The 26,348-nt window shown below is 45.6% G+C and overlaps 1 protein-coding gene across 1 annotated transcript; it reads left to right on the forward strand.

Annotated features, from left to right (window-relative positions):
- Window positions 1-402: 402 nt before the first annotated feature.
- LOC113026564 (filamin-C-like) lies at window positions 403-24,539 on the forward strand. Its single transcript, XM_026175493.2, has 46 exons — window positions 403-1,163; window positions 3,444-3,692; window positions 5,187-5,284; window positions 6,460-6,610; window positions 7,049-7,167; window positions 8,641-8,718; window positions 8,828-8,990; window positions 9,079-9,279; window positions 10,213-10,350; window positions 10,516-10,642; window positions 10,744-10,880; window positions 10,986-11,179; window positions 11,269-11,382; window positions 11,482-11,625; window positions 11,804-11,927; window positions 12,201-12,361; window positions 12,454-12,544; window positions 12,672-12,841; window positions 12,967-13,084; window positions 13,171-13,433; window positions 13,530-14,127; window positions 14,295-14,468; window positions 15,317-15,479; window positions 15,637-15,965; window positions 16,059-16,182; window positions 16,350-16,506; window positions 16,586-16,775; window positions 16,872-16,895; window positions 17,008-17,249; window positions 17,352-17,451; window positions 17,545-17,685; window positions 17,810-17,938; window positions 18,032-18,205; window positions 18,326-18,490; window positions 18,631-18,834; window positions 18,916-19,068; window positions 19,161-19,283; window positions 19,404-19,652; window positions 19,757-20,026; window positions 20,131-20,268; window positions 20,455-20,570; window positions 21,464-21,596; window positions 21,719-21,895; window positions 22,004-22,222; window positions 22,705-22,926; window positions 23,856-24,539. Exons 1-46 carry the CDS (start codon window positions 788-790, stop codon window positions 24,041-24,043), a joined length of 8,118 nt encoding a protein of 2,705 aa, XP_026031278.1. The 5' UTR covers window positions 403-787; the 3' UTR covers window positions 24,044-24,539.
- The last annotated feature ends 1,809 nt before the right edge of the window (window positions 24,540-26,348 follow it).

Raw genomic sequence — 26,348 nt, forward strand, 5'->3', positions numbered from 1 at the left:
TGTTTTGTCCCAGGCCACAATGAGGGACTTTCAGGATGTAAAGCCCTACTTTTCTGTATTTCTTAGAAAAAAAAAGAGCCATTGAGACACTCAGGGCACGTTTCATTTTCTTTTCTTAGTTCAGTGGTTCAGCCACTTGGACCCCGAGCTGCATAACACATTCACAACAATCGGCAAGCCCCAGCCGCCCCCCCCCTCAACAGCCCAAATAGGAGCGCCTAAAAATAAGCAGCATGCCACAACTGTTGCGCTGCCTAATGTCTGACCAATCACTGGCCCATCTTCCCCGTAAACCGACTCCCGTTATCCGCGTGGATTAGCAAATAGACTATGATCACAGACGCTGGGTGACGTGGCCCGGGGGGTCCTTTATAAACCCATCTCTCTCCTCACCCGACTTTCAAGTTAAAACAGAGGGAACTCTTAACGGTGCTGTTCCAGCTCACCTGCCACGAAACTTGAAAAAGCGACATTCTTTCCCCCCGTGGGCCATATTAAAAGGGACGACTTATCAGGAGGGTGCCAATTAAAAAACAAAACAGACGACCAGCTGTCTTGCACGTTGTGATTCGGATCATTTAATCCATCACTGACACCAGAGGCTTCTTCGCACGTACATCCGAAAAATCTCTAAGCTGCTTTTTTTTTTGTGTAACTCATCCGAGTTTGAACTTTCCTCCGCGAGAGCGCGCTTGCCACCGAGCCGCTAAAGTTTTTTTCTTTTTTTGCGCACAATTCAACACACAAGTGTCACCGAGGTATAAAAGTGGACGCGGAAAAAGCCATCATGATGAGCACCAACTACGGCGACGACCAGCTGCCCCCGCAGTACTACCAGGCCACTGATTTCGGGGAAGAGGAGGAGGACGAGATGCCCGCCACGGAGAAGGACTTGGCCGAGGACGCGCCGTGGAAGAAGATCCAGCAGAACACCTTCACCAGGTGGTGCAACGAGCACCTCAAGTGCGTTAACAAGACCGTCACCGACTTGCAGAAGGATTTTAGTGATGGGCTGAAGCTCATTTCGCTCTTGGAAGTTTTGAGCCAGAAGAAAATGTACAGAAAGCACCACAACAGACCCAACTTCCGTCAGATGAAACTGGAAAATGTTTCTGTGGCACTAGAGTTCCTGGACAGAGAGCATATCAAACTGGTCTCAATAGGTAAGCCAGCCTTGGGCTCTATTAGCTGTTTGGAAAGTTCACTGTTGTCCTAAAACCCTAACAGGCCACTATTACTTAGGAACAAGTTATGAAAAAGAAATTTATGTCGCCTAGATCCTAAAACATACAGAGGACCATGGCAAACACACTCTATTTTGGTATGTTATCAGGCCAGGTGTCAGTCAGCAATAACATGGCTTTTGCAGGCCCCTTGAAGGCAGTGCTGAGAGAGGTCACCAGCTCACTGGAAAATTATTGTGGAGGTGCCACTGAGGTCATTAACTTGTGCCAGGGCCAAAACCCGGCGCCTCAACACTGTTACTTTTGCTTACTCGCACTGCAGCAGTGTGGTAAATTACGGGCTGGAAATTCAGTAGGACTGCGCTAATGAGAATGACACACTTCATACATGCGGACAGCAGCTACACACACGGACACACAGGCAGCTGTCTCCGTCAGGTCAAGGTTCAGAAAGAACTCACAGAGGCTCTCTACTGATAGCCAATTTCTATCCAGAGCCATCAGCAACGTATGTGAGGTGAGGATTAACTGTGGTGGGATTTGAGGATCAGACAGTGCTGCAGAGAGCTGAAGGTACAATAAATTGTTGTGGATTTGTGGATGTTTTTGTCACGTCGACAGGGTCATAATAGAAAGACTTTTCTCCAGCAGAGTGAACAGAAAGCCACCTCTTAAAGATATTTAACAAACAGGGAGGAGAATTTTAGGTCTAAATGAAAACTAAGATGACATATGGCTTCACCATACTGACAGTAGACAACCCTGTGTTTTATAAATGAGAGTATTTATTACATTTCTGTGCTCTGGTGTCTAATGATCCTTGCCACACACTTGAGTGAAATTCCTGGCATATCTGAAGCTTTGGCCGTTGGACTGTGAAGGCCACAGCGTGTCCAAATGAAAGAGCACTACGGGTGTGCGCGATGACACCGGGGGAAAACACTCATCTCTCAAATCACAGGAGTTCTGTTCATCACAGGGAAGAACAGGCCACAATCACAGGCATTACCTCAAAGTCTAGCAGAGTACATGTCCTGAATATTGTGTCTAGGAGTTAATATGGTGGTGTGTGTCTGGCACAGTTGTCGCAGCTGTACAGACACACTTTAGGTCAGACTGCTTTGACAGAAACAGGGCGTGATAATAACAGCCCTGGCATTTTGCTTCCTAGCACCATCTCCCTTCATGCAGCGCTATGGGGTTACTGCAGCCGTCTCGAGATAATGTCTCAGCCTCATTACAGTGACCCAGAGACACAAAGAAAAATATAAAATAACATAAAAAAACAAATCACCTCGGGCTTAGATGCTCATGTGTCACCATGTGTAACTAGATGCCATTTGATGGCTGTCTCTTTGACCACGCTGGTGCCGGACACAGCGGGATCAAAACCACACTGTGCCACATTGTGCCACCTGCTTCTGTCAGTCAGACAGCGACACATCAAACACTGCCTTCTGACAGGGGGGGGGGAGAGGGGGGTCGGGGGGTGCAGATCTATGAAAAGTTAGAAGAGTCTCAATAAAACGCTCTTGTGATAAACAACTGGCATCAGAGGCGCCTCGTTATTAAAGCCTCGGTGAATTAAGTGGGGTGTATCAAATGAGATTAGTCGATTACACATTAAAGTCCTGCCTCTCGTCGGAGGTTATTTGGCTTAAATGGCTGAAGTTCGAAAATTAGAGTGGATGTTATCGGGAGCTATTTGACAAACTTTCCCGTCATGAACTTCAGGAAATGAGCCGCACGCTAACTGTCAATGAATCTAATCTCCATCTATTTGATTTATCGCACTCTCGCGCAACAAGTTCAGGAGGTAATTGAAATCCAAGTGGTATTTATGCAGAGAGGGATCCCTTTCCACATATCCTCAGCTGTCACTATCTTCAGACTACCATTGTGACTGGATGACAGATTGTCAGGGGTCCTCAGCCAGACAGCTGTCTGAGAGAAAGGGACTTGGGGGGTGGGGTGAGTGGTGGGGGACAGGGAAGAGCATTAGATTCTTGTCTTCTCAGCAGTCAATCATCATTGTTTATATTTTTACCCAAAATAGCCTGGTCAACTCTGCAGAATGCCAGGGGAGCACTATTTGATAGATTACACTTATGCTTACATCTTACTATCCTAAAATCTATCTAGTATCTTATCAGGATGGCCCATAAGCATGAAAACAGAGATTGAAAGTTTATCGTGTTGATTTTTTTTAGCAAGTTCTAAATCCTCATGAACTCCGCTGTCACTGTTGTCCAACTACAGATAGCAAAGCCATTGTGGATGGGAATCTAAAGCTGATCCTGGGTCTTATCTGGACTCTCATCCTCCACTACTCCATCTCCATGCCCATGTGGGATGACGAGGACGATGAGGAGGCCAAAAAGCTGACCCCGAAGCAGCGCTTGTTGGGCTGGATACAGAACAAGGTGCCTCAGCTGCCAATCAACAATTTCAACCGTGACTGGCGGGATGGCAAAGCCCTGGGAGCTCTGGTTGACAACTGTGCCCCTGGTAAGAAGCTTGTAGTGGCATCGACTGACTCTACAGGTCAGGTCGTGCAAGCGCTGAGTCAGAATATGCACAGCGTCTGTTGACAGGCTTGTTGCGTGGCAGTTTTTCTTAGTGGAATTTGAGGTCGGGCATGTGCCCATTTGAAACGCTATCACTTCCTCAGGAGAATTCGTCTCCTCATTTAGAAATCGGGGCCTGGTTTCTCTTACCCTTTCTCTGTCTAACACTCACACACACACACACAAACACGCATCTCGTTTCAGATTCAGACGTCAGCCAGTGTAATCTGTCTCTGGAGAACAGGTAGTGTCATGGGGTTGCAGAGAGGTTGCTGATGACCGGAGGATGTCCCCGCCAGCTGTCCCACAGTCACTGAAGCCTTCAACCTCACTGTATCAGGCCCTGAGGCCCAGGCCCAGCTTTAGTGTTTATAGCTTTGCTGCTACACAACACCCCCAAATTTGGGCATCATTCCTCCTCTTCTGTCAAGGGGGATGCTTGGCCCTGCATCAAAATGCAGAATAATCTGTCACAGGGAGGTGCCTAAGCCACAGATCCAAAGACCACAAGGCCGCAATGTGAATCTCTGCCAGTTAAGGCTTCTGTGTCCAGCAATGAACACTAGAGAACCCACTTCTAGCTGTGCTTTACAGAGCGAAAGGTGGAGGAGTAGCAAGAGAAGTGTACAACACCATGTTTAACTGTGTTTACATGAGCCATTGATCTGGGGAGACGCATCTTTCAAACACTGTGCTGCAACACTGACCATACAAGGTCCTGTCAGCGAAATACAGCAGGGTAGCTGATGAAACTAGCTCTGTTCTGAAAAACCAAAACACAGAGGCTCTGCTTCCACTTCACGTCCCAAAGTACAAGGAGCTGGTTCATTAGTTACCTTGACCTTGAACAACAGGATATCCTGTTTGACATGCAGTTAGCTACAGTTTCTGTTACTGTCCAGTTTTCATACAACTAAAGCATAGATGCTTTTTTCTCCTTTGGTGTTAAAATGGCCTTTACGGCATGGCTTAAAAGCATCAAGCGTAGCATGGTGGCAGGAACTCCCTGACATCTCTCACGTGACATTTTTATAAAGGTTTATTTTGCGTTGTGCTGAAAAAAACTTGCTTTTAGACACATGTAAACTCAACCCTGTTAATACAATAGTTCTTTGTCCATACTAATTGGATAATGGTATTCTGTGGTGTGCCTGCGTGGGCCTTTTGAGTGAGTGGCCACTCCATTGCCAACACTAATCCAATTTAGGCATTAGCGGCACAGAGCAGGCTAGCCACTGCGTCTGTCGAAGCTGTTTCTTTTGAACAGTCCTGAGAGATTGTAGAGCAGAAGTGCGGGTAAGGTCAGTCGCTGTTGTAGTTAGAGGTGTTGGAGAGATAGTAGTGACAACCCAAATGGCCCTATTATACCATGTGCAGTTTAACACCGCCTACGTCAGTCATTCCAGAGCTAAATTGCCTTTTTGCGTCCTGTCAGGTTTGTGTCCGGATTGGGCAGACTGGGACCCAAACAAGCCTGTGCAGAATGCCAGAGAAGCCATGCAACAGGCTGATGACTGGCTGGGTGTGCCACAGGTAAGATGCATGATAGACGCCAGTAACAAACTGCCTTTGAGTGTACTGCAGCTCAGCTGGGTGGGGCTGATCTCATGAAACAATGCAACATGAAAAGCAAGAGTGTTTCTTCAGTTTTCTGATTGGCAACTTAGCTATACTCATGGGACATAGGTTCAGAGAGAACAAACCAACTACTGGCAGATTAAACCGAAGCCTAATTTGCAAATGCAAACAGATCTCATACACATGGAAGGCAACACTGAAGTGGGGGGAAAAACAACAGAACTATAAAGAGACCAAAGTTTTTTCCAGGGAGATTATGCTGGAGGATGCCATGAAATATTTATTACCCAGCTCAGGTCTAATATTTCCATTTAGTTTATTGTAGCTCTTAGTAAGTGAGTGTGTAGGAGTTTCATTTTGTGAATTTGTGGAGGTGTGAGATTTCTTAACACCTTCCGAGCCAGCCTCTGAAACTGAGGTGTAAATATGCCTGCGTTCATCAGAATAACAATGTGAAGTGTGCGATATTTTCAGTCCCGTCTGTAAGACCCAGTCTCCGTATTGAAATGTGCACCGTGCGCGTTGTTTACTTGTTTGTCTAAGGCACAGGGTTAGTTACTCTCCATGAGGCTTAGCATTGGTGAGATAGCCAGGGGCTGTATGTCATGGCGTTGCAGGGCTGGGGGCTGGATTCCATTGTGGTGTTGTTAAGGAGATGTGGGAGAGGTCTGGCTCAGAATAAATCCCCCCCTTGCTGGCTTATTGAGGGCAACAATCCTTAACCCTGCTGTCCTGAGGTTAAATATAACCAGTGTGGCGCAGGGCTTTGTGCCAGTGTGTGATAGACAGGCAAACAAGTGCTAAAGGGGTGGAGAGGAGCAGGGGTGAAGGGAATAAATAAGTTTTAATCCTCATTAAATCCCACTGCACTATACTTAATAAGGCAAATGTGTATAAAGAGTAACCCAAAACCCTTGTTGCAAAAAAGACAGTATGTTTAATTAAGACATAAATAAAGCTGTGCTGTCTTTTTATGGTCACAGCTGTCATCGTGGTCTTTGCTTAAAAGCAAAACCGTGTCGTCTGTAATTGAAAACAGTTTTTTAATGAACACCTAATTTTTCCCACAGAAAAGGTCAGCCAGTTTGTGTGACTAACCGCTTTAACGCTGGCCGATTTCTACGCTTCAGGTGATTGCCCCCGAGGAAATTGTCGACCCAGATGTGGACGAGCACTCGGTGATGACCTACCTGTCTCAGTTCCCTAAGGCAAAACTGAAGCCTGGAGCTCCTCTCAAGCCCAGACAGCTTTTTCCAAACAAGGCCAAAGCCTATGGACCAGGTGGGCATCCCAACATGAATGAATGAACAGCTCACAACAGTTCGTACAAGTACTATGACATGAATAATGAATGTTCACCTTCTCAGTCTTGAAAACAGTGATGCTAGGTACTGTTACTGTATAGATAATTTAGCAGTAACACAAGTGTGTTCCCTCAGGGAAACCTTTTAATACTTCTTTTTTGGTGGTGCATCACTTTGTTGCATTTGGTTGTCTGTAAGTGTTGCATTGCCCCAAGCTTTTGTGAAAGAAACTCATATTTTATCCGATTGCATTAAAAAATTTATTTTCTGTACTCTCACTGCATTTGCCTGCCTTGCACAGCAATGTAAGCTCAATGCTTTATATTAATTGGATAATTGTAATCTAGAGGGGCCTATTTGTTTGCTCTGATGAGAAAGAAAAAACATGCCTCGTGTTTCTATATTTATATGACAGGCATTGAGCCTCATGGAAACAAGGTACTGCAACCAGCTGTGTTCACTGTGGAAACTCTGGAAGCTGGCAGTGGTGAAGTCCTGGTCTACGTGGAGGATCCAGAGGGACACAAAGAGGAGGCGAGTCATACATGATACCCAAGGGTTGTTTGGCAAGCTCGTCAAGCTCAGAGCCCCAAATTCGAAATTTGATTAAAGGGCTGGAAAGATAGTTGGCATGCCCCCTTCATCATCCCTCCAGGAGGTATTTGAAGAGTCAGTGATAAAGCAGGCTCTGAAAATTACTAAGGACAAAAATCACATCCTTCATAACGAGTATGAGATGATGCCCTCAGGAAAAAGGTACAGGGTACCAAACTGTAGGTTTACATTTTCTTTAGTGCCATTATCAGTCAAATTATTGAATTATTAACCCTAATGCTAAATTTAGACCTCACTTTGTCAGCCCAGAAATGACCTAATCCAGGTGACACTGGGGCATTGGTTTGAAACCAAAAAAATGGGTGTTGTGTATGACTACTGCTGCGTCTCATCATAATGGACCAAAACAAAAGCTGCATCCCAGCAGAAAAACATAGATGGGAAATATTTTTAGTTTTCCGTGGAAGTTCTGTCACTTCAGTGAGATTTTTTCTACTGCTTGTCTGTATACAACTGTCAACATGCCAAAGCAAATTAGGAACGATGTTCCTGGTGTAGTTAGGTGAAACTGTCAAATGGAATAACACACGACAGCCAGTATTATACACACGTACATGGAAATCACTAACAAGCATTAGCAGCAGGCAGTAAGCGTGATTAATCAAGGAGAAGTGTAAAGCCTGTCATGCCTCTCAGTTCTGGAAAGGCAAGATTTTCTAACTCTGTAGATGCCTAATCTGACTATAGACTGTATATAAAAGATGGGTGTAGCTACAGTGACTTCACCCATATCCTGTCCTGTCCTGTCCTTGTCCCGTCTCCCTTCCCTCACTCCAGCCAGTGTCGCTAAGGGCTTGCTCATAGAGGGTTGTCTGAATGTTGAGGTTTCCACCTTACAATATAAAGCACTTTAAGGAAACTGTTGTGGTGTATATAAAATTGAACTGAATTGAATATGGACTCATAGCAGACAGAACAGTAGGTCGTAGGGGCAGGGAAAAATATTTTGTCTGGCAACTTTGTGTCGATAAAAAACTCGATATTTTATCAAATACATTTAAGTTCCCTGGAAATACAGTGAGCAAGAGGGCTCATCTCATACACCACCATCCTGAGATGATGCGAGCTGAGTAAACTTACATTGAATCAGCTCGAATGCACACAACAAACACTGGACACACTTAGCTTTAACCGTTATCCTAATCATCCATTGCAAAATACTAATAACTGCAATATGCTGAGTACCGTGGGTTGTATGGGTATTCCCACCTCTAGTAATCAGAAAGAGCGCTGGTTGAAGGCAGACACATTGGTGTCACTTTTCAGAAATTGAAGATATGGCCAGCTTTTATATACAGTTTATGAATATTACATTGTGACCATTGCAACAACACAAAAAAATTGGCTCATCTTTGACTAAATGTCTCTCACTTTGACTTTTTTGTTCTTCAGGCAAAAGTAAAACCCAACAATGACAAAAACAGAACCTACACTGTCACCTATGTTCCTAAAGTTGAGGGAGTTCACAAGGTGAGAGCCCACTGGCAATATTTATTATGTGTTTTAACTATAAACACGGTCACGACAGGATAAAACGGACTCTGTATTCAATTTGTCTTGTTTTTTCCTTCAACATTAGGTGAAAGTGTTGTTTGCAGGCCAGGACATTGACAAGAGCCCGTACACAGTGAATGTGGCAAAAGCTTTAGGGGACCCGAGCAAAGTCCAGGCCAGGGGACCAGGTCTGGAGCCCACAGGCAATGTGGCAAACAAACCCACATACTTTGACATCTACACAGCTGGTAAGCATGAAAAAAACACCCACTGCTTACTGAAATCATATAGAAAACAACAGTCCTCCAATAATCAATGGTTTTCTGGCAAACGTAGGTGCTGGTAATGGCGATGTCAGTGTGGTCATCGTCGATCCTCAAGGCAAAAAGGACACGGTGGAGCTCATCCTGGAAAACAAAGGGGACAGTGTTTTCCGTTGCACCTATCGTCCTGTTCTGGAGGGCCCTCACAAGATTCATGTGCTCTTCGCAGGCCAGGAGATCCCCAAGAGCCCTTTTACTGTCAACATCGCAGAGGGTGAGCCATCTGTCTGTGTTGTAAATTAGTGTCACACAAATCTGATTTCTTACCGTGCTGTAAGTGTCGCGGTGATCAATCCATCACAGTCAACTTTATTTATCCTGGAAACAGCCACCCTGTAAAGTCCATAATCCTTCCTATTTGTCATTTCTAGCTCCAACTGTTGCTCCTCCCAAGGGAGCGCCACTGCCGATAACTCCTCAGTCAGTGCGCACCCCTCCTGGAGCGAAGGGTGCGACGGGGGCTCCTCCCCCAAAACCTGACCGTCCAAGTTAGTATTGTCTCATTGGAGGAGCTTGTGCCTCTTGCCTAGCCAGATTGACACAGTGCAATCCTGTGCGCCAGGCCCTGCAGATGCCCCTCTGTGCTTTCCTCTGAGTTTTTGGTGCCGTGGCTTTATGCCATGCTTGGTCGCCTGCTCTATCGTCCCGTGTCCTGAAGCTTGGTGGTTTAGTCATGTTCAGAGAGAAAGAGAGAGAGAGAGAGAGAGAGAGGAAATGCAGTGTTGTACACATAGTTTGCAGTTTTTCCCAGTTAGAATTTCAGCCACTTCCTGCCTGTCTTTGCTCCTCTCTCTTAAAATATCTGTGCTTGTGCTGTCGACATGTTTGTTTTCATCATGGCTGCATTTGCCTCAGCCAATATTCCATTCAAAGCCTGCCCTCAACATTTCAGAGTGACTGACTGAAATGTTGCCGGATGCTTCCTTGATGCCCCGTAATGTGTCAATATTTTGTGCAGCACTGCACTGAAATTTGTGCTGCAGAAAGCATCATTCTCATTTACAGGTTCAGTCTGTCAACATTTGTGGAATCCCACTTCAACACTTCAATTGGAATTTGCTACTAACATTGCTGCAATCAGCTCTTGGCTACTCTGCTTTTTTTTGCTGCTGAATATTTTTCTCACACTTGTTGTTATTCCTTTCAGCCATAAACCCAAACGCTTGCAGAGCTACTGGCAGAGGGCTTCAGCCTACAGGTGTGAGAGTAAAGGAGGTTGCAGACTTCAAAGTTTTCACCAAGGGAGCCGGCAGCGGTGCACTGAGCGTCTCAGTCAAAGGACCAAGTGAGTCAGACAGCTCTGTTCTCTGCATCACTCCTCCTCGTGCATTTTTAGAATGATTTCCTTTGTTTGGGCCCTTTGTCTGCATTCACATACGCGTATGATACGGCACTAAACAACAAAACGAAATGCATAAAATGCGTCTGAGCTGATATTATTCCTTTTCAGCTGGAGCAGAGGAGCAAGTGAAAGTGCGAGATGTGGGGAACGGCGTGTATGAGTGTGAATATTACCCCCTTAAACCTGGTAAATACACAATCACCATCACCTGGGGAGGCCAGCCCATCCCACGCAGGTAGGGTCCTATTGTTGCCTTCAGCGATTCATTAATAATGCGCGATCACATTTGTGCCAGGTAATATTGTGTATACTTCTTTTTCTTCTTGTGTGCCGCAGCCCTTTCGAAGTTCAGGTGGGTGCGGAGGCAGGTTTTCAGAAGGTGAGGGCCTGGGGTCCTGGTCTGAAGACTGGCATGGTGGGAAAATCTGCTGACTTTGTGGTAGAGGCCATTGGCACTGAAGTTGGAACGCTGGGTAAGATGTGTGCAGGTTATGCAAGCTCTTATGAAAGAAAAGTAATACCATTCTTCAGTGCTTTAAATCTGAGCTTTATACGTGTGAATGCTTCATTTTTCTCAGGCTTCTCGATTGAAGGCCCATCACAAGCTAAAATTGAGTGTGATGATAAGGGCGATGGCTCCTGTGACGTACGCTACTGGCCCACCGAGCCCGGTGACTATGCTGTCCATGTCATTTGTGACGATGAAGACATCAAGGACAGCCCCTTCATGGCTCACATTCTGCCCGCAGCCAATGATGCTTTCCCTGAAAAGGTAAGTCTAGCTGATATCACTTATAAACTGAGAAAGTACAAATCACATCGCCGAGATCTTCAACTGCATCCCAAATAATGTATTTCAAGGTGAAAGCTTATGGTCCAGGCCTGAAGCCGACTGGTGTCATTGTGAACAAACCGGCCGAATTCACTGTTGACGCCCGCATGGCTGGGAAGGGTCAACTCAAGATCTACGCACAGGTATGGCCTGGAATCCTTGTTTTGCATTCATAGGAGTGGGTCACTTATATTCATGTGGGGTGTACAAGCCAGACCTGACAAGATTTTGTATCCACTAAGGATGCTGAAGGCTCCACCATAGACATCAAGATCACTGACAGGGGAGATGGCACATTTCACTGTGTATACACTCCTGTCAAGCCCATTAAACACACCATCATCATCACCTGGGGCGAGGTCAATGTGCCCAGCAGCCCCTTCAGGGTAAGAGACTTGTAGATGTACACACACACACACGCGCGCACACATGACTTTATACCGCTCTCGAAATTAAGTCTATTTAATAGGATGATACTTCACCAGATATAGACAAAATAAGAGGACTGCAGTGGTTGTACTTCAATCAATTGCATCTGCTTCAAGTACACTGTGAATTCATTAGGTGCTGGTTGGAGAGGGGTCTCATCCAGACAGAGTCAAGGTCTATGGGCCCGGAGTAGAGAAGACGGGGCTCAAGGCTAACGAGCCAACATATTTCACTGTGGACTGCAGTGAGGCTGGGCAAGGTGAGCCTGAACAAGGAGATGATGTGGGTGGTTACAAAAACACTCCTAAGTTTAGTCGACCCTAAAGAAACTAGTGCTGCACCATGCAAATGTAAAAAAAATATAGAGCACAGAAAGAGAAGAATAAGTGAATCTGTGAAGCTGAATTTATTTGAAATGGATGACAGTATTTTATAAATAAAGCCAGAGGAGTTGAGTGACTGCTTCAATATATTCACACGCTCAACTTTTAAATAACCTTTGTGAACTGTGCTCATTGTTATGCACCGTTAGGGGACATCAGCATTGGAATAAAATGCGCCCCGGGGGTGGTTGGGCCTGCCGAGGCTGACATCGACTTTGACATCATCAAGAATGACAATGACACCTTCACTGTCAAGTACACTCCACCCGGTCCAGGCCGATATACCATCATGGTGCTGTTTGCAGATCAGGTAAGAAAACAGTTTTTGCCTGAGCTGAGGGGGCCGGGCCGTAAAATTATCAGTAGTTTTCATTTTCATTACTTGGTAATTGTATTCCCCAGGAAATTCCAGTAAGTCCGTTCAAAGTGAAAGTGGATCCTTCCCACGATGCTGGAAAGGTGAGAGCAGAAGGGCCTGGCCTCAACAAGACAGGTGAGCTTTCGTGACATCTACACTGTATAGGTATTTACATTCGCAACCACTTCCGTTACATTGCTTTAATGCTCTAGCTTTGATACAAAGTAATAGAACAATTTGACAAGACGCATGTGCGTTTCAGGTGTGGAGGTGGGCACTCCAACCCACTTCAATATCTACACAAAGGGAGCTGGCAAGGCCAAGCCTGAGGTGCATTTTGCTGCGTCAGGCCCAGGAGAGGCAGTTCGTGACTTTGAGATCATCGATAACCACGATTACTCCTACACTGTCAAGTACACGGCTCTTCAACAGGTACAGCGGACCTCTGCTCGATGTCCAGTTAGATTAGAAAAGGAATTATTCACAGTAGTGCCATGCATTATTAAATACTCATTCTTCTTCTGGTGTTTTTTTAAATTTTTTTATTTATTTTTTAGGGCAACATGACAATATCCGTGACTCACGGAGGAGATCCCATTCCCAAGAGCCCTTTCCACATCACAGTGTCGCCAGCTATGGATATTGGAAAAGTGAAAGTGGAGGGATTAGATACCAGTAAGTTATAACCCATCACACATCTATAGTCCAGTTAACTGTATAATTACATGTTTTATGTAAATTTATTGTGCTCTTTCATGCAGAAGTGGAGGTTGGAAAGGATCAGGAGTTCACAGTTAACACAAAGGACGCTGGTGGGCAGGGCAACGTAGGTGTGAAGATGACCTCGCCCTCTGGCCGACCAATCCCGTGCAAGCTGGAATCAGACAAAGCCAAAGGCGTTCACAGTGTGAAGTATATTCCCCCAGAAGAGGGGCAGTACAAGGTTGATGTCAGCTATGATGGGAACCCTGTGATGGGAAGCCCTTTTGGGGTTGAAGCAGTAATGCCTGCTGATCCATCAAAGGTAAAAGATCATGAAAATTGTATAGATTTCTGCACTATGTATGAAGACATGTTTCTCTACCATCTCCCGCAAACTAACTTGACTGTTGCATCACAGGTGCGAGCCTTCGGCCCAGGTCTGAAGGGAGGGGTTGTGGGTAAACCAGCTCCATTCACTATTGACACAAAAGGAGCTGGTGCAGGTGGGCTCGGCCTCACGGTGGAAGGTCCCTGCGAGGCAAAAATTGAGTGCCAAGACAACGGTGACGGCACATGCTCAGTCGCATACCTGCCCACTGAGCCCGGCGAGTACGCCATCAACATCCTGTTTGCAGAGCAGCACATTCCAGGCTCTCCCTTCAAAGCTGCAGTCCGCCCAGCCTTTGACCCCAGCAAGGTGACGGCTAGTGGGCCCGGTCTAGAGAGGGCCAAGGCGGGTGAACCAGCGACCTTTACTGTGGACTGTACCAGAGCAGGCGACGGCGAGCTCACTATCGAGATTGTGTCAGAGACTGGGGTTAAGGCGGAAGTGCACATCCAGAAAACGGCTGAAGGCACCTTTTCTGTCACATACATCCCACCCTTCCACGGCACACACACCATCACGATCAAGTACGGCGGAAACGTGATTCCCCACTTTCCAAAGGTCCTGCAGGTCGAGCCCTCTGTTGACACCACGGGTGTTCACGTCTACGGGCCTGGAGTGGAGCCCAGAGGTACACATGACAAAATCACCTCAAAATAAATCACTGCATTACATTATAGACATAAAGGTTTGTTTTATTGGTCGTTACCGCCTTAACATATATGCCAACTGCCCAGAAATAAGTATTAGTAAAGATATCTAATATCTCAGCACCTGAAGGCCTATTTTCTTCTCTAGGTGTTCTCAGAGAAGTCACAACCCACTTCATTGTGGATGCGCGCGCCCTCAACAAGGTTGGAGGAAATCACGTGAAGGTTGACATTATCAACCCCTCTGGCACCAATACAGACACCTACATTACTGACAAGGGAGACGGCACCTACAGAGTGGAATATACGGCGTTCGAGGATGGTAGGAGCAGTCATTATGTTAGATCATACATAAACTGTGGTGAAAAATGTCCAGATTTGACCCGATGCAGATAAATGGAGGATTTTACATGGACAGGGCATGTGAAAGAGTTCATACAGACAGAAAAAAATCGCTAACAGTTGCTTGCATTGGGCGCCATTTGGGAATAAAGCTAAAGAGATGGAAAAGAAAGAGCGAGTGAGAGAGAGAGGGGGGTATAAATACAGAATGATGCAGTGGTGCAATGATGTGAGGGGCAGAGAGCAGGGAAGCAGAGAGTCAGACAGGCTCTGTTTTATAAATAGTGCGCACAGAAGCTCTTAACCAGGTATGTATGTGTGCTGAAGGCTGCCTGCACACAGCAGTACAGCAGGGGAATGACAGGGGATATTAATAGAGACCTATAGCACAAAGCAAAGATATCACAGAGCACTTCTCTACCACCAGACATGCTCTAATATCACAGCAGTGTGGCTGGGAATCTGGTGTGTAGGCCTACTGAGAGGGCTCTGTCAGAAAAATGTTGTAACAGAATAATGAATAGGGAACAGATGTAACGCCTTGTACATTCACCCGAGCGTCTGCGCTTTTGATAGTGTCTTTTATAAATAAACAGATGTTTACCTACCTAAAAGGGAATTTGTCTGGCCCATAATTTAAGAAGCAGTAACAGAATATATATATATATATATATATATATATATATATATATATATATATATATATATATATATATATATATATATATATATATATATATATATATATATATATATTCTTGTGTTAAAAACAAGCAGACACAGAGGTTTGGCGTCAGACCTGTAAGTGATGTATTCGTTTGTGTGTAGGGATGCATCTGATTGAAGTGCTGTATAATGACGCGCCGGTGCCTAAGAGTCCCTTCAGAGTGTCTGTGGTGGAGGGATGTGATCCAACCCGGGTCCGTGCCTTTGGACCGGGTCTGGAGGGAGGAATAACCAACAAACCAAACTGTTTCACCGTGGAGACCAGGTACTGCTGAACCACATATAAGACAAAAGAATATAAAGAATATTTGCATGTTCTTTAAAATGTTTTTCTTTTTCTGTATTTTGTGGATAAAACACAGAGAGAGAGTATATTAGAACCCCAGTGTGAACATTTTTTAAATTGTCTGCTTCTGTCACAGGGGTGCTGGTACAGGAGGCTTGGGTCTGACCATCGAAGGAGCCTCAGAGGCAAAAATATCCTGCAAGGACAACAAAGATGGCAGCTGCAGTGTGGAGTATGTGCCCTTCACTCCTGGAGACTACGATGTGAATATTAACTACGGAGGTCACCCGATCCCCGGCAGTCCGTTCCGTGTGCCAGTTAAGGATCCCGTGGATCCCAGCAAAGTAAAGTGCTCAGGTCCAGGTCTGGGCGCTGGAGTGAGAGCCCATGTTCCTCAGACTTTCACTGTGGATTGCACCAAGGCTGGACAGGCCCCACTGGATGTCAAACTCTATGGCCCAACAGGTGTGAATGGGCTCTATTAATAAGAAAAACTGTCATTAATGCACCAAGTGAGTGACAAATAGCAGTAATTATGTGGCATGTCTTTATTTCTAGGGACCGTGGAGCCTGTTGGTGTGAAGAATAACGGTGATGGAACCCACACAGTTCACTACACTCCAGCCCAGGATGGCCCGTACACTGTAGCAGTCAAATATGCTGACCAGGAAGTCCCACACAGGTAGAGTCTGAGTATAAGAGTAATCCAGGCAATTTGTTTTGATGTCTTGTTTAAATCTCTGCTCTTTGTGTCTGGATTTAGAAGCGCTAAACACATTTTTGTGTCCCATTTCTACCTTTTTGTCACACTGAAAATGTAATTATATTTGCTACTGGCCTCGCCAACAGTCCATTCAAGGTAATGTCTCAGCCTGGGCACGACGCCAGTAAAGTACGTGCCAGTGGCCCTGGTCTCGATACCAAAGGTGTGCCCGCTAGCTTGCCTGTTGAGTTCACCATTGATGCTCGTGACGCTGGAGAGGGACTGCTCACTGTGCAGATTCTGGTAGGTTTTCCTTCCTATTACACAGTATTTTCTAAACAATAAGACACTATGTAAAAAAACATGAAATGTCTGGTCACAGGACCCAGAGGGAAAGCCAAAGAATGCAACCATCCAGGACAACAGGGATGGCACATACACGGTCTCCTATGTGCCTGACTCTACTGGCCCCTACACTATCACCATTAAATATGGAGGAGATGAGATCCCTTACTCCCCATACCGTATCCAGTCTCTGCCCACAGGAGATGCCAGCAAATGTCGCGTCACAGGTAGGAAAATACTTATGATAAATAACAATATTATCAGCAATTTTAATTTAATGTTCATGTTTTTTTAACCATCATGCTCTTTTTTTATTTCCGCAGTTTCTATTGGAGGACACGGCGTGTGTGAGTATCCAAAGCTTTGCTTTTATATCTGCACTGCACTGCTGGAAGACTTTACAGGAATCAATGCAGCACATTTTACCACTTATCCTTCTTTCCTCTCTGTCCTTAACAGCAAGTCTGCAAAAGCTGCAGACCTCTGAGGATACAGTTATAACAGTGGATGCCAAGGCTGCTGGGAAAGGCAAGGTGACCTGCAAGGTTCTGACCCCACAGGGGATGGAGGTGGACATGGATGTGGTGGAAAACCACGATGGCACCTTTGACATTTACTATACAGCACCTGAACCTGGGAAATATGTAATTACCATCCGCTTTGGGGGACAAAACATCCCTAAAAGCCCCTTCCATGTGATGGTGAGTAAAGGATTATTCGCTAGCTGCCACAGTTCTGTGTGCTTTTAAACTGACATTCAGTCGAATGAAACCAACAGTTCATTTTTTCTTGCTCCTTGACAGGCCACAAATGAGCCAGTCGTTCCCCGGGATACTGTGGATCCTCTCTTCCGTCCCGTTAACTTTCTCGTCCCCTTCACACCACAGCAAGGCGAAATCACAGGTGTGACAAACACACACAAAAAGTCTGCACACACATGCCCACAAAATATCTTATTTTTTAGGTCACTGACATTTAACCGTCTTGCCTCTGCAGGTGAAGTGCGGATGCCTTCTGGCAAGACTGCTCGCCCACACATCACTGACAATAAGGATGGCACAATCACTATTAAGTACCAGCCCACGGAGAAAGGCCTGCACGAAATGGACATCAAATATGATGGAAACCACATACCAGGTCAGCAGCACACCATGTTGGATGGATGGATCGGAATTTAGTGCTATTGATTAATTTTGCTCCAGATTTAAAAATATAAAATGCAGTATTAATCACTGGTTGCTGATGGTTATGCACTCTTTAGGAAGCCCTCTGCAGTTCTTTGTGGATGCAGTGAACAGTGGAGTGGTGACTGCTTATGGCCCAGGTCTGAGTTATGGCATGGTCAACAAGGCTGCCACTTTCACAGTGGTCACGAAGAATGCAGGAGAAGGTAGCAGAACATACGCTTTTTTTTTAGTGATATTTATGAGACAACTGAAAAGAAAAAATACATAGCGGAAGTTTTTTTTTGTGTCCCTTTCAGGTGGTCTGTCGCTAGCAGTGGAGGGCCCCTCCAAGGCTGAGATCACCTGCAAGGACAACAAAGACGGCACCTGCACTGTGTCCTACCTGCCCACAGCACCTGGAGACTACAATATCATTGTCAAATTTGACAACAAGCACATTCCTGGCAGTCCCTTTACTGCCAAGATCACTGGTAAGGAAGTACATTATAATATGTATACACTATACACATAGATGTATATATTGAATCTTTAAACTATCACTTGCATTTATGGCTCGACAAAGATCTAAATCATCTCTTTTTTTAATTAAGGGGATGACTCCATAACCAGAACATCCCAGCTGAATGTCGGCACAGCGGCCGATGTGTCCCTAAAGATCGCAGAAACTGATCTGAGCTCTCTGACTGCCAGTATCAGAGCCCCATCTGGCAACGAAGAGCCGTGCCTACTTAAGAGACTGCCCAACAGACACCTCGGTGGGATATTAATTTTCCTGTTACACAAAGACTAAGAAGAGTAGAAGATTGATAAGATTCACCTGACGGATTTAGGCTTTTTTTTCCCAGGTTGGTCGCATTGAATTTCTTTCCTCTGACCCTTCTTTTTATGCCCACAGGCATCTCTTTCACTCCTAAGGAGGTTGGTGAGCATGAAGTGAGCGTTAGGAAGAATGGCATGCATGTGGCCAACAGTCCTTTCAAAATCATGGTTGGCCAGTCAGAGATTGGTGAGGCCAGCAGGGTGAAGGCTTTCGGTAAAGGCCTGGTGGAGGCACACACTTTTGAAATGGCTGAATTCTTTGTGGATACTAGGAATGCAGGTATGCTTTTTAAATGGTACATGACACACAGACATAGTTTTACAAAAAAGAAGCAAATAAACAGTCAAATCTGTTGCCTAGGTTACGGAGGTCTGGCACTGTCAATTGAGGGTCCGAGCAAAGTGGACATCAACTGTGAAGATGTGGAGGATGGGACTTGCAGGGTGACCTACTGCCCAACAGAGCCTGGAAGTTACACTGTTAACATCAAGTTTGCAGAAAAGCACATCCCAGGTTAGAATCTTTTACTTTGGGAAAAAAAGAGGATATTTTTTTATCTTAAAATGAATTAAATCTGCATATGTGTGTGTGCGTGTTCTTTCCAGGAAGTCCTTTCACAGTGAAGGTGACCGGAGAGGGAAGGATCAAGGAGAGTATTACTAGGAAGAGACAGGCCTCATCCATTGCGTCAGTGGGAAGCACATGCGGTCTTAACCTTAAGATCCCAGGTGAGCACAGAAGCCAGTTAGAAATGGTTAGAGAGCAGAGGAACAACGGGGAGCGATTTTAAATAAATGAAGCTACGGTATTTTTACATTTATACTCTCACTGCTTCTTCCTTGCTCTAGGAAACTGGTTCCAGATGGTTTCAGCTCAGGAGAGGCTAACGAGGACATTCACTCGCAGCAGCCACACTTACACCCGCACCGAACGCACAGAGATCAGCAAAATCCGCGGTGGAGAGACCAAGAGGGAAGTACGAGTGGAGGAGAGCACTCAGGTGGGAGGAAGAGGAAGCCCATTCAGAGATGTTTTTGGAGACTTTCTAGGCAGAGAGAGTCTCAGCAGCTTCGCCGGCATCACTGCCAGACCTGAGGGTGAGTCTAGCTCTGAATCCAGCTTTAGCTGCCTGCTAAATCACCGATGTACTCTATGCCTATTATATATATCCTGGATTGTTTCTGATCTGACGTTTTACCAGTTGAGAGTGGTTCCCAGGCCATGACAGCTCAGGTGACCAGCCCCAGTGGGAAAACAGTGGACGCCGACATCGTGGATGGAGGCAGCAGCACCTACAGTGTGCGCTTCATCCCTCAGGAAATCGGACCCCACACAGTCAACGTCAAGTACAGAGGCCAGCACGTCCCCGGTAGCCCCTTCCAGTTCACCGTGGGTCCCATGGGGGAGGGTGGAGCACACAAGGTCCGCGCAGGCGGTCCCGGGCTGGAGAGAGGCGTTGCTGGAGCGCCTTGTGAGTTTCCTGTTTGTAAACAGCCATGCTGTTAACGGGAATGACTGTGTTTTGACATTCTTCTTCCTTAAGATTAACCTTCTCCTTTACTTTATCATCTTTAGCTGAATTTAGTATCTGGACCAGAGAGGCAGGTGCTGGTGGCCTGTCCATTGCCGTGGAGGGGCCCAGCAAGGCTGAAATCTCATTTGAGGACAGAAAAGATGGTTCCTGCGGTGTCTCCTATATAGTGAAAGAACCAGGTAGAACTTCTATCACACACAGCCGTGGTATTTTCCTCATGAATGTTTTAGCAGTGCGACTCGTGTGTGTGTGTGTGTGTGTGTGTGTGTGTGTTTGTTTCTGAGCTGCTAAGCTTTTCAGTAATTCCTGTGAGCCTCCTCCACTTCATTTGATGGTGGAAGTAAATAACCTGTCTGCCTCCCCAGGTGACTACGAGGTGTCAATCAAGTTCAACAACGAGCACATCCCTGACAGCCCCTTCATCGTTCCGATTGCTACACTGTCAGACGAGGCCCGCAGGCTCACTGTCACAAGCCTTCAGGTTAGCTCTCGCACACATATGCACACTTCCACACACACATACGCAGCTGTCAATAGTCACATTAATTATTTGTCTCAGCAGCTATCACAGACAAAATAGATACGCAATCACAGAATATCAAGGTAGAATAGCAGATGGCATGTGACATAATGTGCGATTGGTTGCAGATCTTTCTAAAAGCACTTTGCCCTTGAAGTGTAATTGAATGCCAGCGCTGGAGCAGTACCCATGAATATAATACTGCGATGCTGGCCAGTGATGAAGGGCTGGATTAACTGTCCCTCTGTAATGTGGGGCATCACAAGCTGTGCTATGTGAGCACTCAGTTGCTCTGCTGTGATTGTGTTTCCGTCTGAGCGAAAGCAAGAAAGCAAATTGTGAGCTGAAGATAAAGATACCTCTGACAGCTCACGATATCGGTGTCAGTGGCAGACAGATGTTGTTTTATTTGCTTTCATAGTCTCCGTAACAGCTGCCAACGATGCTAAAACCATGTATTTTTAGTTAACTGAAATGCCACTTCAGAGCACTTTTTCTCGCACTAGAAAATGAAAAAGGCAGGTAAAGTGCAACAGCAGCATTTAAAATGTCACGCTATCTCTGTCTGCTAGGACCTCTTGTCCATCTGTGGGGCAAAAAACGCTAAACGCCTCGCTGTAATCTTTGACCTTTTCTGCTTCTCACACGCAAATGCTCTATCTATTCTCGTTCAGGCATGATGAGTCACACACATTGTGTCCCTAAATGTGTGGGCCGCACGCACACACACACACACACACACACACACACACACACACACACACACACACACACACACACACACACACACACACACACACACACACACACACACACACACATTTTGTGATCCTATTATTACCTGTCTTTTGCAGGAGAAAGACTTGAAGGTGAACCAAGAGGCATCTTTCATGGTGCAGCGCAACAGCGCCCGAGGTGTGGTTGATGCCAAAGTCCACACCCCCTCTGGCTCTTCTGAGGAATGCTATGTCACCGAGCTTGACAGCGGTATGCACCACCCTCAGCTTTTAGCATTAAGTAGGCTGCACAACAGAGATAACTCAGGTTTTTTCATTTCAACGCGTCATCTGTGAGCATAAGAGCAGAAATGTCTCCTCTTGTGTTTTTAGACAAGAGTGCAATCCGCTTCATTCCACGAGAGAACGGAGTTCACTCCATAGATGTCAAGTTCAATGGATGCCACATTCCTGGGAGCCCATTCAAAGTGCGAGTGGGAGATCCAGGGCTTATTGGAGACCCTGGCATGGTGACTGCACATGGCCCTGGACTGCAAGGGGGAACCACAGGTGCATTTCACTGCCATTCACCACCATGTGCTCCTGCTATTGTTAATATTCTTGCACAATTGCAACAAGGGGGAAGCCCTTCAAACATCTGCATCTTTCTTCTCACAGGTGTACCCTCAGAGTTTGTGGTCAAAACCTGTAACGCAGGCTCCGGCACTCTGTCGGTCAACATCGACGGGCCGTCCAAGGTCAAGATGGACTGTCGGGAGTGTCCTGAAGGCTATAAGATCACCTATACACCCATGGCACCCGGCAACTATCTCATCACCATCAAATACGGCGGGCCACAGCACATAGTGGGCAGCCCTTTCAAAGCCAAAATAACAGGTGTGCTTGACAGTATATATCTGCATGATAGGTCTTCGATTGAGCGATAAGTGCATCTCTGAAAAGTGCAGAAGTAATGAAAATGTCACGTCTTCCACGTGTGTGCTTCTCCGTGTTCATCTTAGATAAAAGCTGTTTTTCTCTTGCACTGCAGCAATATATTCCTGTCACTGGCTGACGGAAAAAAAACATTCCCATTTTTTTTTATTAGTGTTACATAAAAATGCTTTCAAGTTTGAAAACAACTCCCAAGAGTCCCTGAAAGTTCACTTTATTTGAAAGTGGTATAAAATCTTTTCCAATTTGGGCTTCCTTGAATGTTTCCGTTGAGGAAAAACTCTCCCTATAAACAGCAGCTTTTCCTCCCTCATATCTTTGTCAATACCCAGTGTGTTATGTAATGTCTGGATTAAGCCATGATGGCTGGAGATAACTTTTTTTTTCTCTTTCTCTTTCTCTTTCTCTTTTTCTCTCTCCCGCAGGCCCGAGGCTTTCTGGGGGACACAGCCTCCACGAGACCTCCTCCGTCTTGGTCGAAACGGTTACCAAAACATCCAAAGTGGGTGGTGCTTACAGCTCCTCCTCTTCTACCACCTCATCCAAAATGACGTCAGATGCTAGCAAGGTGGTTTGTCGTGGAACAGGGCTGTCCAAGGCTTTGGTTGGGCAGAAAAACAATTTTACTGTCGACTGCAGCACAGCAGGTGAGGCGATAGAGATCGAACATATTTTGCGTGAATACAGAAAAAAAGCAGGATTTGAGCACTGGTATATACAGACACCAAAGTGAGGTTTATTAAATGATTCACACTGTAACCGTATGTTAACACGTAGTTTTAAGCTGCTATGACCTCAGTAATCTCAGGTTTTTTATGCAGTGAATGAGTGGGATCTGGATTTACATATTTCACAATATAAAAGTCCAAATTTAGTTTCAATTCCCCAAAACAGTTGCCTCAAGGTGTTTTATATTTTAAGGTGAAAACCCAACAATCAGGTCACCTGCCTATGAGCAAGCACTTGGTGACAGTGGGAAGGAAAAACTGCCTTTTAACAGGAAGAAACCTTCGGCAGAACCAGGCTCAGAGAGGGGCATCCATATGCTGTGACCGGCTGCTAGTGAAGGGAGGAAGAAAAGACAAAAGACAAACTGTGGAAGAGAGTCAGGGATTAATACATTAATAAATCATCATAAAAACCTAAAATTCTGATACAATCAAAGCTCTCTATATTTTTTTACACTACCTCCCTCACTTATTTCGGGCTCAACCAAATAATTTGTTAACATCATCATCATAGATGGCTGGTAAATGTTAAATTGCTCATTTTCTTTCGGCAGACAGCTGCAAACTTAGTGTAATATTCGAATATTTAATGCTACGCAAGAAACATAAAGTCTAATTTCCTGAAAAGAGTATAAAAATGTATAAAAAACACAAGACAATGTGATCACAGAGGTCATGATGAACTGCAGAAACGAGGAATATTTCTCTGTTACTTTGTCATTTTAGGAAACCTCTCTGACATCATACATTTTCTTTTCATTGGCTGAATAAAAGAATATTTAAACTTGCACAACCACCAGCTTTTGTAGACCACTATCATTAAATCTCCCTCTTGCCGCTCCATCCAGGTACCAACATGCTGATGGTGGGCGTGCACGGACCCCATGCTCCCTGTGAGGAGGTCTACGTCAAGCACATGGGCAACAAGCTCTATAACGTCACCTATACCGTGAAGGACAAGGGCAGTTACACCGTCATTGTTAAATGGGGCGACGATAACGTGCCAGGAAGCCCGTACAAAGTGGCTGTACCATAAAAACAACAGCAACAGTGACAAAAAGACTCCATCCCTTTTGACCCTCCACGCTTTCCTCCTCATGTGCATGCATCATTCAGTGCTTCATTTCTGGCACCGCTGTTTGCTCTTCAGCAGGGATCACAATCTACTAAACATGCAAGAAAACCTGCAAGGACATTTGCTTACAGAATTACTGATGGCAGAGAAGCTATTGTGCCAAATTATTGTTTAAACTTCAGATGATGTGTGCGTGTACACTCACAGGTATGCATCCACATTCAGACGGGTGTGGGGGCAGCACTGTGGTTCAGAAGTCCTTGAGCGACCCCCAAATGGCACAAGTACACGAATGTTAAACAGATGCTAGAGTAACAGTGTTTAGAGTGTGATACAGTATGGTTTTGTATGATTTAAGAATGACAAAATTGACTTTTTTTTGTTATATTAACCTTTTTTTTTTGGTAAGTCTTTGCAGACCTAATAAAGATTTAATTGCTAACTTTCCAGATGAAAATGATTTGGTTTATTTGATTTCACGCTGTGCTGGCAGATGCTTCGCGGGCTCTGCAAGAGGCATCTCTTACGTTTTACATTTCCATAGTTTCATCATGCAGCTATTTTCTGACCACTGCTGGTTCCTCTGTCTGAGCAGCTGTCAGGATTTTTCTTTTCGATCACCGCAGCTCTCAGCTGAGTAGCTGCCCTTTAGATATTTGAGAGCTGAAAACTTTCTTCCCGGCAAACTTCAGACTGTGCAACCAACATTTAAAATCGACTCTCCTAAAGGTCTTCATTTACCTTTAACTCGATATCACGATACAGTGTTGCGTCAAATAAATAATAAAGGGTTTCTCTTCGAGTTCACCTTGTTTGCATCCTGTACTTGTCCAGATGCAATCACAAGATGGCAGCATAGGCAAGCTCACATCTGTATTCATATCTCCAGAAAATACACCATAATGCAATCTCCATTGTTCCCACTAAAGATTGACTACACCATGCTCAACACGAGGAAGCCCGCGGAGCGTAGAAAGCAGGGGGAAACGGCTTCTGTTGTTTGTGTAATTAATCCTGTTGGATCAGAGATGGAACACAAGTGGATTCTGTTGTGGCGTCCTCATGGTGGGGCGCAAACCAACCAGCAAGGAGGGAGGTCTACCCTTTCGCTTGTGTGTATGTGTGTGTGTGTGCCTCTCCATGAATTGTGTGTGGTCTGTGGGCCTTGGTACGACAGTGAGTCAGCCAAGTAGCCTCCACACGGTGACACAGTTCACCTGAACCAATACCATTCTTCACAGAGAGGAGCCTATAATTAGGTGCTAATTTTCTCTGGTTCCACTGTGGCATGATGCTGGGGGCCATGGCGAGGCAAGACAGAGTGCGTGGGTGCATCTGATGAACAGTGGCGAGAACTCGACTCGAGACCATCTGGCCGAGTGGCTGACGCTGCCCGCTGCTGTCTCTGCTGACGCTGGGACCGGGGCAGGGCCCACCCACGTCAGTCTGTCCTCCCCGTACCGCTCCTCCGGACCGGGACCCAGGCGTCTGTCCACCACAACATGTTTATCTCGAGTGGATGCCAAGTGAATTGGGTGCAGCGATCCAGCCGCATAGAAAAAAAGAGGAAGGGGGGCGGGGGGGTACAAGCATAGGGGGGAGGAAGAGGAGAGGGCAAAGAGAGGGGAAGAGAGTGTGGGAGGAAGAGGCTGAGAAAGATGGATTAGAGTAAGAGAATGGGATTAAAAGAATCCAGATGGAAGAAAGGAAGACAGGCCCACAGACAGACACACACACACACACACACACACACACACACACACACACACACACACACACACACACACACACACATAAAGACACAAAAACAGAGAAGCGGACAAACAAAAGTACATTAAAGACAACCTAAAAAAACTGACTGCAGATGAAGCAATCAAATCGCTGTTCTAGGTCATTGAGAGCATCCTAATGCAGTGCATAACTTTACCGTCAAAGATAGAACTGGTGTTCGACTATTGGAAGATGAGGGGGGGGGGTTTCTGCATCGAGATGCTTCTCCCTCTCTCTCTCTCACACACACACACACACACTTACCGACAAACACAAAAGTCTGGATTATGTTAAAAGTAAAATTGTGTAAAGGCATGCCCCCAAAAGCTTTTGAAGATGGTGCTCTCGGGGCAAAAAACTCATTCTCCAGCGTGCCCCTATCATGCTGACTCCTGTTCTCTTCTCTCTTTTCCATCTACTCTGATCCAGCCTTTCCCACCCTCCCTTTCTTCCTTCCCTCCCCGCCTCCCCCGAGTTTAATTTTTCCTCCCGCTCC

The sequence above is a fragment of the Astatotilapia calliptera genome, chromosome 7, assembly GCF_964374335.1.
Source record: "Astatotilapia calliptera chromosome 7, fAstCal68.1, whole genome shotgun sequence".
In the NCBI taxonomy this organism is placed as follows: Eukaryota; Metazoa; Chordata; class Actinopteri; order Cichliformes; family Cichlidae; genus Astatotilapia; species Astatotilapia calliptera.

Excerpts from the sequence above, each read along its gene's own strand:
- LOC113026564 (XM_026175493.2), top strand. The coding sequence starts at position 788 with ATGATGAGCACCAACTACGGCGACGACCAGCTGCCCCCGCAGTACTAC. Across the intron at positions 10,351-10,515 it reads CGTCTCAGTCAAAGGACCAA|CTGGAGCAGAGGAGCAAGTG; the intron begins GTGAGTCAGACA and ends ATTCCTTTTCAG. Across the intron at positions 11,383-11,481 it reads AACTCAAGATCTACGCACAG|GATGCTGAAGGCTCCACCAT; the intron begins GTATGGCCTGGA and ends GTATCCACTAAG.